This window comes from Oryzias latipes, chromosome 7, assembly GCF_053564925.1.
Source record: "Oryzias latipes strain Hd-rR chromosome 7, Olatipes_Hd-rR_3.1".
NCBI classification, from domain to species: Eukaryota; Metazoa; Chordata; class Actinopteri; order Beloniformes; family Adrianichthyidae; genus Oryzias; species Oryzias latipes.
The window spans coordinates 20,678,625-20,696,125 of record NC_136243.1 but is presented as its reverse complement, the minus strand read 5'-3'; the positions used below and the strand labels follow the sequence as shown (position 1 = coordinate 20,696,125).

At 38.6% G+C, this 17,501-nt stretch overlaps 1 protein-coding gene across 1 annotated transcript; it reads right to left on the bottom strand.

Annotated features, from left to right (window-relative positions):
• Positions 1–1,565: 1,565 nt before the first annotated feature.
• On the bottom strand, positions 1,566–16,528 carry emilin3b (elastin microfibril interfacer 3b). Its single transcript, XM_004070755.5, has 5 exons — positions 15,866–16,528; positions 4,869–4,991; positions 4,250–4,464; positions 3,491–3,942; positions 1,566–3,281 (listed from the first exon to the last, which is right to left on the bottom strand). The coding sequence occupies exons 1-5, from the start codon at positions 16,048–16,050 to the stop codon at positions 2,226–2,228; spliced, it is 2,031 nt and encodes a 676-aa protein (XP_004070803.1). The 5' UTR covers positions 16,051–16,528; the 3' UTR covers positions 1,566–2,225.
• Between the last annotated feature and the right edge of the window lie 973 nt (positions 16,529–17,501).

Genomic DNA, 17,501 nt, shown 5'->3' with positions numbered 1-17,501 from the left:
ACAATCTGGCACTGGCTTGAGAAAAAGCACTGCTTATATAGGGAAGACAATGAGGCACAGGTGGAGCACATTAGGGAGGAAGCAGATCACACAGCAGGAACTGGAAATTAAGACAGAAAAGACATGACTTCAAAATAAAACAGGAAGTGACAGCCAGAGGGTTAACTAGTCCTGACAGTTTGGAGCTCCTGACCAATAGATTGTTTGATGGTCAAGTTATTGTATTTTGTCACATCTGTACCAACAGTTGTCACCTGAACCTCCAGGGGTTTTGTAGTCCAGTCTGGTCTTGTTCAGGTCGACAATCTTCTCCCTTAAATCCACTGAAAGCGCTTTAGTGTTTTCCATGTTGGAGACTTTCGAGTCGGACTGTTCTTCTTCCTGTGGTTTAAATGGTGGAAGGCACCAATGACAAGGTGCAATGCCGCCACCTACTGCATTGGAGTGTGAGTCGGAGTGGGGTACTACCTAACTAGTACAGGTCTGATTGTTTCTGTGGACAGGTGCCTTTTCTACAGGTGAATAGTTCAAACAGGTGACTTTAATTCAGGTGTCGATTGGGAGAGTCTAACTGGTGTGTGTGTGAACCAGAATGGTTACTGGGGCATCAAATACTTATTTCCCTTAATGAAAAGCAAATAAATGTCCATATATTCTTTGATCTCGAATTCTTGATTTCTTCTTTGCGATTTTATCTCTCACTGTTCAAATGGACCAAACATTAGGATGACAGACTGTTAATTTGTTTTTAACTGGGAAAATCTACTTATTTGTTTACCCCTATCCAGGACTCCCTTGAAAAAGAGATTCTTAATCTCAATTTGACAATTCTTTGGTAAATAAAGGTTAAATAAAAAAAAATAAATTAAATACTTATTTCCTTTACTGTTGGTCAATAACCTGAACATATAAGCAGCACACAAGCACAAACACATTACACAACTTCTTATGTCCCCTGAGCCTTTACTGTTTGTAACGTCTATGTCTAATGTTTTCCTATATTAAATTTTCGCTCACAGATTTAACTACAATTTTTTTACTCTTTGCTTTAGCTGTGCTACATTATCATTATGTTGCAGGAGCACCCATTTTATGACCCAGTGATCATCATGCAGATCAATGGACCCAATGAGCAAAAAACGGTTTTATAAAGCTCTGCTGTCTTTTTTCTTAGACACAGTTAAGTCTTCATCTTCATTTTCACTGTCTTCACCCATTTTGCATATTTTTACATTTATGCTAATCTGACTTTTTTTCTTTTACTCCATTTATTATGTTTTTTAATCTTACTGATAATATTTAAGACAAAAAATGGCTAGCAAACAGTCTTAAGTTATAAAATGAAGGTACTGGTGTTATTTATGCTTCATTTCCTCTTGTAGATGTTTTTTTCAACATATGATTTTTACTAGTAGTAATGTGTTGTTTTTTTCAAAAGAAAAATAATTATAATAATATAAATTCAAAGCTAAATTTAAATATGAAAAGAAAGAAATCCAGCCTTATAGCGCTGTTCAATTTGTTTGATATCCAGTTAAAAAAAGTAATCCATCATAATATCAATGTGGAGTATTTGACATTTAATTTCCATTTTCTTTCTTTACAGCAAGTATTATGTTCAGACTGTCCCCAGTGGTGAGTCATCAACTTCTCTGCACGTTTGTGCAGCAATGAAAAAAAGACAATTTACAAATCAAAGCTACAGTAAATAAGCAATTCGTAAATAAAGGCAATTTCCAAAAATTACAAATAGCACCAAGTTGACATACATTTCTTGCTCGAGAGGCCAAACTAGTGTCCACACAGAGGATGCTGGTGATGCTTATCAGGAGAAACCCATAGCAGCATTTTTAGCTTTTATCGTTGTTCCAGTTCAAACATTTACCAAAAACTACATTATCAATTTATATAAGTTAAAAAAAAGCTAAAAATGAAAAAAGAACTATAATCAGAGTAAAATGCCCTGTGCATTCAAACGCAAGGCAAATGTTGCTAGGTTATTTAACCAAATGTCCTTGTCTTCCACTTTTCACTCTGATAAATCAAGCAGACACCCAGGAAACCTGGAGCAGGTAGCTTATAGGAAATGGCTTTTATTGGCTGCATCCATGCAGGTAGCACTCAAAAAAGAAAGTACACAGAAAAAGAGCATTTATTTTAGTTTAATCACAAGCACACATACACAAAGGTTTTCTATCTAACGCCATAGTTCAAATGCCACTGGTCTAATTTTTGGTTGGCTGTTCAGTCTTTGATCTTCTTCTCAGCTCTGCAAGCTGTTCTGAATGTGTGGTCAAGGTGCCATTCACCTGGGCCAGATAGGTGTCAGAATGTCTCTCCAGCTCAGCTCTGATCCTCTCCAGGTGCTCCACCATGTCCCGCAGGTTGCTGCATTGCCCTTCCACTTGGGTCACTCTGCTGTCAACATGCTTCACTTCCTCCTGAACGCCCATGGCGGTGCTGCGGCAGCCCTGCAGCCCCCCGGTCAACTGTCTTTTTAAGGATGCCAACTCTTCCTTCAGCTGAGCCAGCCGCCTCTCGCCAGCTCCAAGGAGAGAGGCTTGATGCCCCATAAGTTTGGTGAGTCCTTGCAACTGGTTGACAAGCTGATGTTCCCTCTGCTCCCATGATGAGTTAGCATGGCCCACTTCAGTTGCAATAAAACTTAAAGAGTCTCTCAGGCCCTTCAGAGTACGGTTCACAGAGTTGATATTGACTTTAAGCAGTGTGATCTCTCCCTGAACCGTGCCCTCTGTAGCTTCCTGTTCAGTCCGGATGAGCAAGTTATTCAAGGTGGTGTTAAGGCGGTCCAGCCAATTGGAATGGAAGTTCAGACGATCTGTCATTTTCTTCCCCATTTCCTGACACTCCTCTACTACAGTGCCACTGACACCACCTGCTGGTGGGGCGCAGAGTCCACAAGAGGATGTGCAGAGATGTTCTAAGTCTACCAAATGTTTCTGTATCCCACTCAAGTCTCCCTCCACTTTTGTCCTCAAGGACTCAATGGCTGTCTCCAGGGCAGGGATTACTTGACCATCCAGAAGACTTGAAGTGCTGGCATTATTGTGCAACTGGTTCTTATCAGAAAATCCAATGTCTCCACCAGATCTGCCACCACTTGTAAAGGGCTTACCCTTTATGTCCACTAAGGGGGTCTGGATATGGGTCTCTGAGTGGATCCTTTGTTCAGTGAGAGTTGTCTTCAGATGACTTTGAGATCCTGTCAGATCTTGGACTGACCTTTGCAGCCACAGCAATTGCTCAGACAAGTTGTTCACCTGCAATTGCAAAAATTTCTTTTTAAAACAATTGTGGAACAAATGTGGAAAAAAATGTATGGCATCACATGAAAGTGTCACTTTCTCATCAAAAGTCAGATCAGAAGAGCAACATTTGTGATCATCTTTATTATGATGAAACATAATTCTAGTGATCTCTTCTGTATTGTACAAAATGTAACCATGGTTACATAAAAGCCCTCTTTTACCTGTCCGCAGCAGCTCTCGGTCAGAGTTAAACCCTGGATTTGATGTGGCAAAGGCCCAGACTCTTTTTTGCCAATGGTTTCTGTGCCATCCAGTCGCTGCTGCATCTGCTCCCATCCATTCAAGCACTCCACATGACACTGCTTCTGCACTACCTGGATCTTCTCATTGTAGTGTTTCTCCAGGCTGTCCAGACGATCCTCAAAGTGACTGTAGATCTCTGTCCTCAACCTTGCTAGCTTATCATCTAAGATTTCCTCCAGATGAGAGGTCAAGCCAGGGGTAAGAACGGGTCTGCCTTGGACTTCTGTCACTATGCTTTTTAAGTCACCAAATCCATTGAGAGTGCTAAGTCTGTCTGCAAGGCTGGCTACCACCCCATTAAGGGTTCTTAGACTGTGATTGAAACGTTGCAGGTCTTTGTCCATGTGGTTCAGGCGTTCTCCAGTCACTCCTGAAATGAAAAATGTCTTTCCTTTAATTAGGAGTAAAAGTATTTAGGAAAATGAAGAATGGGCCTATATACAACATTTTGAAAATGTTATAAGTCATGTTGTCACAAGATTTCTACTCTTCAAACCTTCAGTTTGCAACTGGAGAATCTACACAGAAGAGCAGCAAAAAGACATCTGGATAAACTTTAAAAAGCCTGGTTGCTTTGAAGAACAGAAATCCTGTTTTAGACTAAAGAGAATTTATAGAAATAAGAAACCAGTATTTCTTTTGTGTGCAAGATTACCCAGTAAGAATTCTGTTCTCACCATGTGTGGGTCTTCCACTGACTGAAGGCACATGTCCTGTGGGCACACCTGGGAAGGGTTTGTCTGGATCTAGCTGGCCTCTTCCAGTAACTTCAGGCAGGGAGGGGTGTCTGTCACTGCAGGTTTCTCCTGAATATCCCGGACAACATCTCCACTCGAGCTCGGTCACCGTCTTAAAGCCCACCTTGTACAGAGGCTTGAAAAACGTCCTGTATCTGATGGAAGAAAAATCAATCTTTGTCAATCTTGCGAGAATGGAAAAGGAAAGTGTGGAGCAGAGCTTAGAAATCTGAACTAGACAAGAAGTGCCGTTTTTTTATTTAAACACATTTAAAGTTTTTATTGTATGTCTCCTTAATCTTATGCAAATTGTCATCATTCTCAAAAACATGTTATTGTGTAAATTTTAAATGAAAAGTTGAGGCTTTTTTTGTGTCAGAGGATTATGAGCTCACTAGAGGGCAGCACTAACGCACAGTTTTCTTCTCAGATCTTCTCTTCTCAGATCTTTTTCTTGTGTTTTAGGTTAAGGCAGAGCAGTTGTTACCCATTCACATTTCAAAACTGAACTCATTCAACCCAGACTTAACATTTGAGTTTTGTTGTCCAGTTTACTTACACAACAACAGGACATTTCTGTCCCCAGATGCACTTGGTGGTGTACTCAGCCTTCACAAATGTTGCCACTCCGTCCTGCATGACACATGTGACGTTCTTCTGAACCATGTGGGCACAGTGGTTTCTGTGGATGAATAAGAGAGATGTTCAAGTTCCAAAGTATGCATGTTGGATCAGCCATTATAGAGATGTCTTAGATTTAGCTGAAAGGCAATGACTGCATGGTTGCAGATGCAACAAAGTAATTATTAAATTTGAAATTCACAAGCATGCAAGTTGATTAAAAGCATTCTGTCCTGCTACATTTTATGTCATCAAAGACTTTTCAAGTGAACTCAATGGAAAGAATTGGTTCTAATTGTGACAATGTACAAAGTCAAAAAGCACTAGAAAATGGTTTAATGGTTTAATGCACTTTAATCCTTGTTTTGGCATTGATATAAATGCATTTAAAAAAAGTAAAAGACAGATCTGTTTCAGACGTTTTTTTTATGTACTGTATTAAATGCTCTCCATTAACCATCCCACAAGGATTTAAGTAGTTCCAGAAAAAGCAGTGGACTCTTTCCCATCCTTACTCATATAGGTGCAAATACTTCAAAATATTCAAATGGCCTCAAACATTTTATACATTGATGTCAGTGAAGAAAGTGTTACTCGAGGTTAATATGTGTTTCTTTATGTTATTGAAGGGTTTTTGTTTTTCTTCCATAAGCAAAGAATAAAAGGTTTGCCCTTTTTTACCAAAAAAATCTTTATTTTTCCATTTCTTCACATCGCTCCTCTTAACTTTGGTCATCCCCTTAAATATATACATCTTATTCTGTCATGTTGAGTGATTTTCCATCCTAATGTTAGAAAAGGTCTTAAGATTTTTTTTTAAGGATAATTTAAAAAAAACATTTTTTTTGAAAGTCCTCTGGTTTTACCAATGTAAAGAGTTGTTGTAAATAGTCACAGGAAGTCTGCATTATTTAACTTTATGTGATTAATCTGATTTAAGTACTGCAGCTTCTGTGATGTCAACATGCATTACTAGCTTTGGTTTCCCTCTCAAGCAGCACTTAATCTGTTTACTGTTCTTCCTTCACATTCGGGAAGGCTAGAATGACTGTTAATTTTTCCTCTGGACTCTATGCAGCACAGGAAATAACGATCCGAACTCTTTGGGCTCACGTTTTTAGACATTTCTCATGTTCATCGGGGAGCTTTTAGCAGCACATGCAGTGCTATTTCTGCACAGCTGTTACAGGATGAAGAGTACTGTTCGGTGCAGAGGGGAAATGGGGGGGAGAAGGTTTACTCAAAAAATTCATGGAGCTAACAGGGAAGACAGTCAGTATTTTTGAGAAAAATCAGCACTCCTGCAGTCAGCTGCAACACCGATATGTGTGAGAGTTCTGGAGAGCACCCCTACACCACCAGTGTTAACATATGTTAGTACTAGTAAAGGGAAAGAGGGCAGTAACCTGGATAAAGAGCTCCTTTCATCCCAACCTGACAACCTGCTGCCAACTGTTATTGAAGATTCAGTTATGACCTGAACTGATGTGGTATGATGGGAGCTCCGAAAGCACTTTAAACTCACACACATGATTTCAACTGGATTACCTTCCACCCTTGAAAGCATGAACTGGAAATGAGCATTATTTGACAACAATCTGCACTGCACGCCACTCTCTGTCATATCCCCACCCAAGAAATCATTTCACAATAATAAATAGTTGTGATGTTTCAGTACAGCAGCAAATAATTAGCTTTTTAAGCTGTCATTTCTCCAGACCCCACCTGCAGACACTCTTTAATATCCTTCAGAGAGTCTTTACAGTGATCTCTCCCTGTGTTGTCATCTGTTGCCTTGAGCACAGAGCCAATTTTTTTTCTTTTTTATTCCTTGTTTTGTGTGTGTTTTTGTTTTTTTGTTTTTCCTGGCACAAACGCATTGATAAATATGTGGATGGGTAATTTGCCCTTCTTAAACCAATTAATGGAGGGAACAACAACTGAGCTCACATATTGGTTCGTCAGGTGCACATCTGGGAGACAGCCAGAGGCCTTGAGACTCGCATACAAAGAAAGAAAACCTCAGGAATCCAGATGTGCTGGAGAAAATGCAAAAAAAAGAAAAAAACCTCCTTCTGGGTTTTTGTTTCTCACACTGTTTCCTCAGCTCTCACCAACAGACGCAGGTATGGACCTTACTGTCTCACAGACAGGGGAGTGAAGGGCTCGGCACTACGGTGGCGGTCAAGCCAACAGCAGTTCAACTCATCTGCTATGCGAGAGCAGATTTTAACAGAGTGAATGTTGAGTTTGAAAGGTGGTGATTATAGCCTTGCAGACTATACAAGCACGATTTTAATCATTTCTGAATGTGAACACCTCTCCTCTGCAAAATCTCTATTAACATTTAGTGTTTTTGTCCCAATTGTGTTTGGCTGCTGCAGGTTAAGTGAGAACCTTGTTTCAGCTGTGCATGTGGGAAAATGTTTCTGAAGGAAAGCATGGCTAATTTGGCTATTTTCAGACAACAAAGTCATGAGCAATATGATCTGGCACAAGAAAAATACAAAAAGAAAGAAAAAATAAGAGATCTTATTTTCTTATTTTACTGAAAAAGAGAGACACAAAGAGATGGAAGCTCAAAGGAATAAAAACAAATGATGTGTTTTAAAGCACTTTTAAATAAAAGATGGTCAGAACTTTTCATATTCAGGGAATTGTAAATTTTTATGCCATCATTTTAAAACAGCTGGCACTAAGAAACATAACACACCACTGCTAGATTATAATACTTAATTTAACCACAAAGCTACAACGTTTTTATAATCATAGAAAGGATGTGTAAATCTCCTTTTTCTCAGCTGTTTGCTTTAAGAAACATCTCCCATGGATGTCTTGTTGCATTTGCCCAACTCATAAAAACTAAAACTGAAGCTGTTGTTTAAGTATTTGGGGTAACTTAGTCCATATTTACTTCATAGGGGTGCAGTCATCTTGGAATACACGGCTCAGATGACTGGGGACCTCGACCTGGGTTGTGCCAATTTTTATTTCTTTTTTTTTTGGGTGTTTTTCTGGAAAAAAGTTCCAACTTTTTTTGTTTTTTTCACACTGCAAGGGTGTATTCACTTCAGGAAAGTTCATTGGTCTGCGTCATTGGTCTGAATCGATTATGGGACGATTGTGTTGTCATTGATTGTGTTGGACCAATATTTTTAAACGGAAGCATATGTGTGACAATCGCTGCAAGAAAAGGGTGGGAAAATGTAACTTTAGAGGAAAAATAATGGAGGTCTTGCTTTTGTCAGAATAATAAATGTAGTTGTACTTTCTGACAATTATTCTGAGTTTAAGGAGAAGCTGCTTTAAATTTTAAGGATCAGATTAAAGCAACTTTGTGAAAATATAATTAAAAAGCAATACCACAACAAGGGTGGGATTGTTTAAATTTGCTTCTTCCCACACCCTTTCAAGCAAAAAATCAAACTCTGCTTGACTTTGATTTAAAATCCTTGTATATAAAACACTATATAAAACTTGTACACGTAGTACATTACTGCAGAAAAGTGTATTATGAGCACTTTACATTGTCAAGAAGGCATTATCTTCTTATCTTTGTTAACTTTTCTCAATTTTCTAATCAGTTTTACATCAACTTTATATCTACAATAGATTTGATATACTGTATCTGTGTTTTGTCATGTTTTATTGTATTATTCTATAATTTATGCTTGAAATAAACCAATAAATCAAGTCAAATTTGGACACATTCTGGCTCCTGCGTGCCATATGATTTTCCCCCAATGCCAATATTCGGTACCTTTTAGTTACCAAAAATGGTAAATGGTGTATACTTTAACCCTTGTGCTATCTTAGATGACCCCATCCTTACATTGACGTGTTATTACCATGACAAAGGTGGATGAAGGTGGAAAGATTTCATGTTATCCATGGACACCAGTGAAGATCACAAATCATTGAAGAAAAAAGGTTCAGAGCAGTGTCTAGTGGGTCTAGATGACCCAACTCCCAATGTTAAAGTGCCTAGGATTGTTCATGCACACACACATTCAAACACTGATGGCAGCTCTACTGCCATGGTGTGGGGTTCAATGTCATACCCAAGGACACTTTAACACATGGGCAGGCAACCTGAAATTCTCCAATCAGAGGCCGAGCGCTTTACCTCTTTACAACAGCCGGCGTAAGGGTGGTTATTTGGTGTTTTTCGGATATACTCATTAGGAACATAAACATTAAAATGGATGAAGCCTATCAGAAAATGAGTCTTATTAATTTAAATGGAAATTGTTCCTTTTTTTTTGTTAATTTAATTAAATTAAATTTAATTTGATTAAATTAATTATTATTTAATTAAGTTACTGAAAACAAGCAGAAAACATTTTTGTTTGTGCCATTTTTCCACCTTATCAAAGCCTTTCTGTTTTGAACAGTTACCTTTTGGACAGTAAGCCTTTTGATTCTGATTACAAAAAGTTCAATAGTAATGCCACACACCGGTTGTATAAGTCAAAAAGTGATAATTTTCTGTAATGTGTTACTTTTGTAATGAATTACTCCCAATTATAGTGCTAAAAGTAACTTCTGTTGGCTTCAATTTAGACTGCGTCCATGGTTTCGATCCACAGAGACTCAATGTCCCTGTGTTCGATTTCAGTGTCAGAGCATTACTCTTCCAAGAGTCCTGAAGCATAGCTTTATCCAGGACAATGACCAAGGGACTGCAGGTGACTTGATCAATAAATCTGTGAAACAGCCTGGTGCACTGACTTTGGCTTAATGTTCTTCCCATCCTTCCCCCAGATCTGTCACAGTTTCTCATCTAAAGTGCAGTGCACAGGTCATTGTTCTTGTTACGTGGAGTAGATGGAAATGTCATTAGTTCTGGACAAAATGAGACCTTTGCCACAAAAGACCTTTGCCACAAATGTTCCCAGAGTTATTTAAAACACTTTTTCACATTTTTTTTCTGTAATTTTTGCTGTGCTTCAAAATATTTTCCTTGTGAACACTAAAAGAAAATACCCTGAATAAGGACAAGTGTTTTTCCAGTGATCCCACACCCCTTACAAACCACCCATTCTTCTCTGATCTGACTGATTTAAAGCCAAATATGTGTTCAGTAAAAAATGTTCTCACTTACACACAGATAAATCCTGGTTGTGAACCTGCTAACTTAGTCTAAGTGTCTTGCTCTTCTATCAAATTAGTCTTCATCATCATTGGCACATGGCATTTTTGGACTCCTGGTCTATTTCCACAACAAATACTTCTAGCGTAGCATTACAGTTTTATAGCCTCCCTTGAGAAAAGTAGAATTCCCATCACATGCAGACTTTTCTTTTGGTCAATACTAAGCTTCCACCCTTTTCTAAGCTTGCATTAAATTTCTTTCCCACTTCTCATAAATTTGTTTCCTCTTTTACTTAAAAATGTGTGAAATGCAGTTAATCTCTGTTTAACGATCACTGCATACCAGTCAGGCTTTTGTACATGTTTCCAATAATGCATTTTCTGATATTTCATGAAGCCCCTCTCAGTCAGTTTATCACTGGTGCCCTCAGAAATCTCTCTTGTTTTGACACAATGGCATTAAATGGCCCCCCTTCCCCGTTGGTAAGCACACTCTTACTTGCAGGGGGCCTGACTGTTTGAACCCAGGCCACTTTTCACAGCTAGAGACAGATTTATCACAGGTTTGCAGCTCTTAGCAACACGTGCAATCTTAAATATGACCGTACACAACTATATATGGTGCATCAAGTCCTCTAGGGACAATGCTTCTTCATAGATTTTTTTAATGATGGCTATCTCCGGACAGCTGGCACGTCTTTGATCTTCATGATCCGGGAAGACTGAGGCTACTGATGGCTAATGATTGAGGTTAAAGATAAACCCAGCTCAAACACCTGGGGGATCACTCTGTCATTCGAAGGAAAGGTCAACCAGGCCAGCCCTCATTATTGAAGCTCCAAAGCAGATTGTCAGCTAAATGGACCTGGATTTTTCAACTGTTATCATTTACCAAAGACCACAAAAAACAAAATGTGTTTTTTTAATCATCTGTTTTTAATGACTCAAAATCATATTCTTCATTTTTTGGGAAATAATTTGGTTGTTTATTCATGTTAACTAAAGTTAATTGCATGTCAACAATGAGAAACACAGCTGTACACCATAATCTTTAGGCATTTACCAAAGCATAATCTGCTTCTCTCAAGGTATTCTTAAGATTTTCTGCTCCATGGTTCAATTCGTTAGGTTCCTTGCTAATACTTTGTAAAAGGAAAGATTTCAAAATGAGTAAAAAGTGAGTAGTCAGCTACAAATAAAAGAGACTACTAAAATAAGTAATTGAATGGTTTGTCAAATGATTGCAAATGAAGATAAAACAGTTCTTACAAATGTCTATGTTAGTGCTAGCTCAACTTTTATTCATTTATTTAAAGTGAAGTAGTTTTTAACAAAATAAGACTTTAGGAGTTTACTTAATTATAACAAGGGACAATGTAAAAAGACCATAGATCATGTGAAACACGAAAAGATCTGTTGTGTCTGGTCATAGCAAAATAGCTCATTTCCACCTGTAGTTCCTAGGAAATTAAAAACAGAAAAGTAAGAAACAAAAGCAAAAACAAACAAAATTTCAGAAATTCAACAGAGTGGGTTGATGTGATAAATGCAGTAAAAAAACAGAGCAGTTTAACAGAAACGGAGAGAAGAGCACCAGATCAAGAAAATGTACGGCATATACATGTTTCTTTTCCAAGTGCTTTAATTGAGATTTTTGCATTTTTGGCTCTAATGATAAATGTAAAAATTGATGAAGAAGAAGAGATGCAGTCTTTGGATCACATGTGTTGCGTGTATCTCTGCAGACCAGCACAAATCTGGAAGGGTTCATTTAAACTTCATTGTACTTATACCACTAGCACTGTGTAACACTATAAATACAACAAATATCCAACAGTGGATGATGCATGGAAGCATGCTTCCAAAAGGAGAGAAGGAAAAACTGACAATAACAGAATTTTTGATAAGAATTGAATCCTTTACTTAAATTTATCTCATCAACATTGGCAATTGTAGAAAGAGAACAGAAAAACTACATTAAAACTTCAAGTAGTGTTCTTTTAGGCATGATTATGTTATTTTTGCCAAAACAAAAAAAAAAAAAAACTGTCGTTTTCCAGGACATAGTTTCTGCAGGGCGCCAATAGTTCATGAGAAATTCGCCTCTGAGTTGTGGGTAGGACTGCTGGTATGGAATAAGCCCGCCCCCTTCCCATGATTGATCTGTTTACGTGCTCTCCCGCTTGCTTACAGCCCCTCACAACCCCAACTTAACAAATGGTGAGCAATATGGAGCTATCCAGCCATACAGTTTTGAGCCATATGCCAGCTCAGACAGGAAGACAAAGACGTACATAGATCTATTTGTCTGCAAGTGGATGCATCAGAATGGAGAGTAGCAGGGAACTTTTGGCCCTCTGTAGTAACTGGGAGGTCAAACTTACAAGCTTTTTCCAATGGCATTTTGCTCCTGATTCACCTCGATTCAAATACAGAAATACTCAGAAATACAATTTTGATCCTAATTTTTTTTCTATATGTCCTTCATCATGATAAAAATACCACAAGAACATTTGAAATACACAAAAAACATAATTTTCATCGGAGTGGGTCTGTATGAGTTTTGTTGCATATAGCCTGTAAGAATAAAAATATATTTACCAATAAAGAACTGTTTGCAAAATAACTGGAGTTAAAGGGAGCTGTGGTGTTTACCGCCTAGTCTAACTCTTAGCGGGAGACTGGCTGCATTTCTCTATTCCACTGGACACTCTTCACAAACTTACAAGAACCTCTAACCTCTGTCAGCTTACTGACCTTTACCCCTTGATATCTGTTTCATACATCACAGAGAAACCTTCAGATACATTTCAAATCTGATCAGTGGTTAGACGTGGCATCTGGTGGGATCCCTTATGAGTTAAACAAAACCCGTCCCCTGATGATGAGTGTGTTTCTCCTGTTTTACAGTGGTACCAAGTGCAATGAGAGATCTACTTATGTGATGCAAGCTATGGTTCTGATATGCCTTTGTGTCCTGGGATTAAAAAACGTGTGACTGAAAGTAATTTTAACGTCACTTTCTCAAATTTATTATAACCCTGGTGCCAATACATGGAAATGTGGAATCTCTTAACCCCAGGTTTACCCCAAGGACAATATAGGCTTCTATGCAATAAAGCGCTGACAGTTCAGTGTTGTAACTGTCTAAGATGTCACAGTCGCTGAGTTTAGGATAATATATTTTTTTCACAGCAGCAAGTGGTTGCATTGACAGGGAGAAACGACTGTGAAATCAAATCACTCGCTTTGCTGCCAAAACATAGATGATAATTCAAAATGACGTCTAAATGTCTACGGTGCACTGACAGCAGATCATTTTTAATACGTTTATTGTCGTGAAAGTGGAAGATGGGTTTTCATTTTGTAAAATCCTAGGTAGACACATGCACAAATAGACCGGGACACACAGTTTTATGCACACGTGTTATTTTTAAGACTGTGTTTCCACTGGCCGGTCAGCCTGACAACAACCCAGCTCATATATCTGTAGTGGTGGTCTGATGGTGACACATCCCCTGAGGTCTTTGAGTCCCATCTAGGTCAGGACCTTTTGTATCAACAAAATAATAAAAGTCACAGGCACACAATAGTTTTTTTTTTTTTAACAGAATTAACCAAATCCTCAGGTTGAACTGTTTTGTCAGCTTCCTAATTATCCAAATGCCAAACCAATAATACGCTCCAAAAATAGCTGGAACAGTAAAGCTTTTGTCAGTTTTTTTTTAGGGTTCTGACAAGGAAAGTTATTTCTATTCTGTGCTTCTAGTCCCTCTGGATGGAAATCTGGACGGTTTGGATTCTGCGCTCAGTTACTTTCATATTAAATAAATTAAACTGTGAAACTATGATGTCTATATGCCTGGAGAAATTGATGCTGTCACAGGACAAAGTTGAGTTTGAGTTTTTAATTTCATGTTGTCAAACTAAAGCCTCAGTTTTGGAGTGGTTGGTGATTGTAGGTTTCCAGCATAAACTTCTTCTTTAAAGATTAAAATATGTTACACGTTCTATGGATCCCATTGTTTTCTAGAAAAACGTTTCCTCTGTCTTTGAGCAAAATTGTTTTAGAAGTTGTTTTTTAACATGTGTGTTACTCATGCATTTTCAGAGTTCCCTTTTTTCTTTCGGATCACAAAAACTGACTGTTCTTTTCAAAGTTTTTGTGTGAAATCATAAATATGCTTCCCAATGTTGACCTCACCTCTTTGAATCAACCATTTTGGTGATATTTTGGTTATACTTTTCCTTGCTTTCAGATATTTTTACTCCTACAAAATTCTGTATATTCTCATCTAAAATTGACCTAATGCCTGAGCGGGGATGTTTTTTCACCAACATGTTGCAGAAAACGTGTTGGAAAATCTTGGCTTTCCAGGTTAGCTCTGAACCAGAATTCTATGCATTACTGTCAAACCGGGAAGCTTTAATTTCACAAAAAAATCAAAATGTGAGAAATTTACTTTTTAACAAAGCATGCTGGGTATTTTTGTATATAGATTTTTACTGCACCCCACCTTGGTAGTTTGCACTGAACACCATACGGACATATAGTAGCCTATAAAATGTCATTTTCAACCAAACAATGTCAATTTGCACTGGAAGCAGCTGTTGTCAAGCTAAATACTTCTTGGCTATTTGGCTTGCTTTAGCCAACATACACATTCATAAATCATAAAGGCATATCTCGAGTAGTCAAATATGTGAAACCTGTGGCGCCCAGTGTAGCTTCATCGGACATCAGGATTACTCATAAAAACGAGGATCGTATTTTAACTTGAAAACGTGAAAGACAAAACCAAAGAGGTTCAGTGCACGCAGAGAAGATGCTGAGTGGAGGAGAGTGCTCGGGGAGAAGCAAGCAGGGCTGGACAATCAACAGAGTCCGATGAGAGCTTGAGCAGAGCAGCAGGTAGCTGGGGAGCTGTCCAAAGACATAACAGCTCTCCTGAGAAACCAAGCAAAAGAGATGGGGGATAAGAAAAGGGGAAGAAAAACTGAAAGGGCCCTGCAGGCTAAAGAGCCATTTCCATCCAGACAAAATATGTCCACACAGCTCTGTTTAATCTCTCAGCTGTCTCCCTGTATCATCCAGATGACTTGGTGCTCTGCTATTCCTCCAAACCAGTATGACCGTGGTATCATAGAAATTTCTGTGTGTGTGTATATATATATATATATATATATATATATATATATGTATATATATATATATATATATATATATATATATATATATATATATATATATATATATATATATATATATATATATATATATATATATATATATATATATATGTTTGTTTTTCTCTTTTTGCTCACATGTGATTTATTGAAAACATGTTACTTCCCAAAAAAAAAAAAAAGTCTAATGGTTTTCATCATAATAATGGCAGATTTGTTGTGCCACTCCCTGGACAGCGGGTGTCCAGCTGGACTGTCAGTCACTCTAACTGATTCCAACCACATCCACAGAGGAACCAATATTCTTGTCATCATCTCTCTGCACCATACAGACCATAATTATGGTTTTGTTTATGTAATGCACATGCCTCTGTTGCTCCAGAATGTTTATCCCCCACCACAGATGGTTTTAGGTGTGAACCACAGAAGAGAGCTGATTTGGGGGTGAGACAGAAACAGAGCGTCAATTCAGGGATCCGTTACCAAGTCGATTCTCTAAGTAAAACCACATTTCTACTATTCACTGGTGACATGAGTTTTCCAAAGGATATACAGTATGAGACAGTTTCACTTTATATTTGATTCCTCAACTTTTCGTATCCTCGGAAAGAGAAAGAGGGAGCATGTTAGTGGCAGCATTCCCAAAAGACTTACTTGTGACGAGTCATGGGCTTGTTTGGTGAATGCTGAGGGTTGACTCCAGCTTTGTAAAGGTGGTATCTGTGTCCAAAGAAAGGGTTGATCTGGCCTCCATAAAAAGTTCCTTTACTGTCCACCACAAAGAGGAAAACTCCCAGCAGAAAGAGATGTGCAGTTAGCAGGTACAGCTTGGTCCTCATTGTTTTTTTGTTTTCTTGCTGTTTGTCACTTTAAAAACCTTAATAAATTCCAAACTCTTGGGAATGCAAGGATCTGTCGGTGAAAATGCTGGAAAAAGTGGTTGCTTCAAGTTTTTCAGTTCCCCATCGCATATGAAGTCCTGAACTCTTCCTCAGTGGGCCCTGAAATGAGCACGCAGCTCAAACAGCAGCAGCATCTTCAGCATCTTGTGGTCACAGTTTTCACACAAATCCAAAGGTCTGACAGCACAGAGTAGAGCTGAGGGTGAGCTAGTGAGTTAGGGGGGGGGGAATGGAGGGCAAGACAAACAACATAAAGGTGTGCTGGAGGAGGGGACAGAGGGAAAAGATGAGACAAGCGTGAGTGTGTCTAAAGTTTCAGCTCCATGTACACACACAGGCAAGAGTGCATGAAACCCAGCGACGAGGCTCAACCCTCAAGGCAATCTGTCGTCTGTGTGAGTGAGTGTGCTGCTCTGCTGCCTCAGAGGGGGCAGGCGCACACACAGGCTGGATTTGCATGTCCCACCCCAACTCCAGCTTGGGTGCTCTACATGAGGAGGGGACTGACTGCAGTGACTCCCTTTTATAAACTGCAATGCAAGTAAAACTCTCAAATTAAATGAAAGAAGCAGCTCAAATTTTTGCACCTTAATTCCTGCTTTTGTTCCTCTTTGAGTCTGTTTTATTTCAAATGTGTGTCTTCACCCCCCTTTATGCTCCCTCTTTGCTTCAGCAGAAGCTCTACGTCAAAGCCAGGCCCCAGAATGAGCTAGCCTGTGAGTCGCTGCAGAGCCGAACACAATGGGACCTCCGCCCTCCTTCAAGCGGTCAGTCATTAAACATCCCTACAACAGCTTCAGTTAACAACCACACCCTGACCCCCTGCCTCTGTCTTGTCGCTCCTCCATTTGGTTCCCTAATTCATGCATAACTGCCTCCTGTGTCTGTCTATGGATTTTCCATGGGAAGTATTCAAGCAGTTCAACTTCTTGAATAAAGGAGTGACAGTGTTTGATCAGGGTATGAAAAAGCATTTGTTGGGCCATAAAAGATTTCTATAAACTTTCATGAAAACCTGTCGGTCTCAATCACATGTTACCAGTGAACTGGCCAGTGTTCATAATGGAGGACCGAATAAAAGGGCCTGTGATATGAATTTACAGTATTACAAACTCTCTGAACCAAGGCTTAGGTTGGAAAAAGATACAAATTCTGAATAAAATCGTGTTTTTGGTGTTTTTGACATGTTATTGCGACATTTTCTGATGATGGAGGACATAAAGAAAATTAAATACAAAATTGCATTTCTGAGTATTTCTTTATTCAAATCATTTCAAATCAGGAGCAGATGAAAAAATGCAGTTTAAAAAATAGCTTATTTGTAATGTAATAAATACGTTGGGCAGTCCACAAGCTCCCTCCTTCACTCTAAAAAGCTGCATTCACAC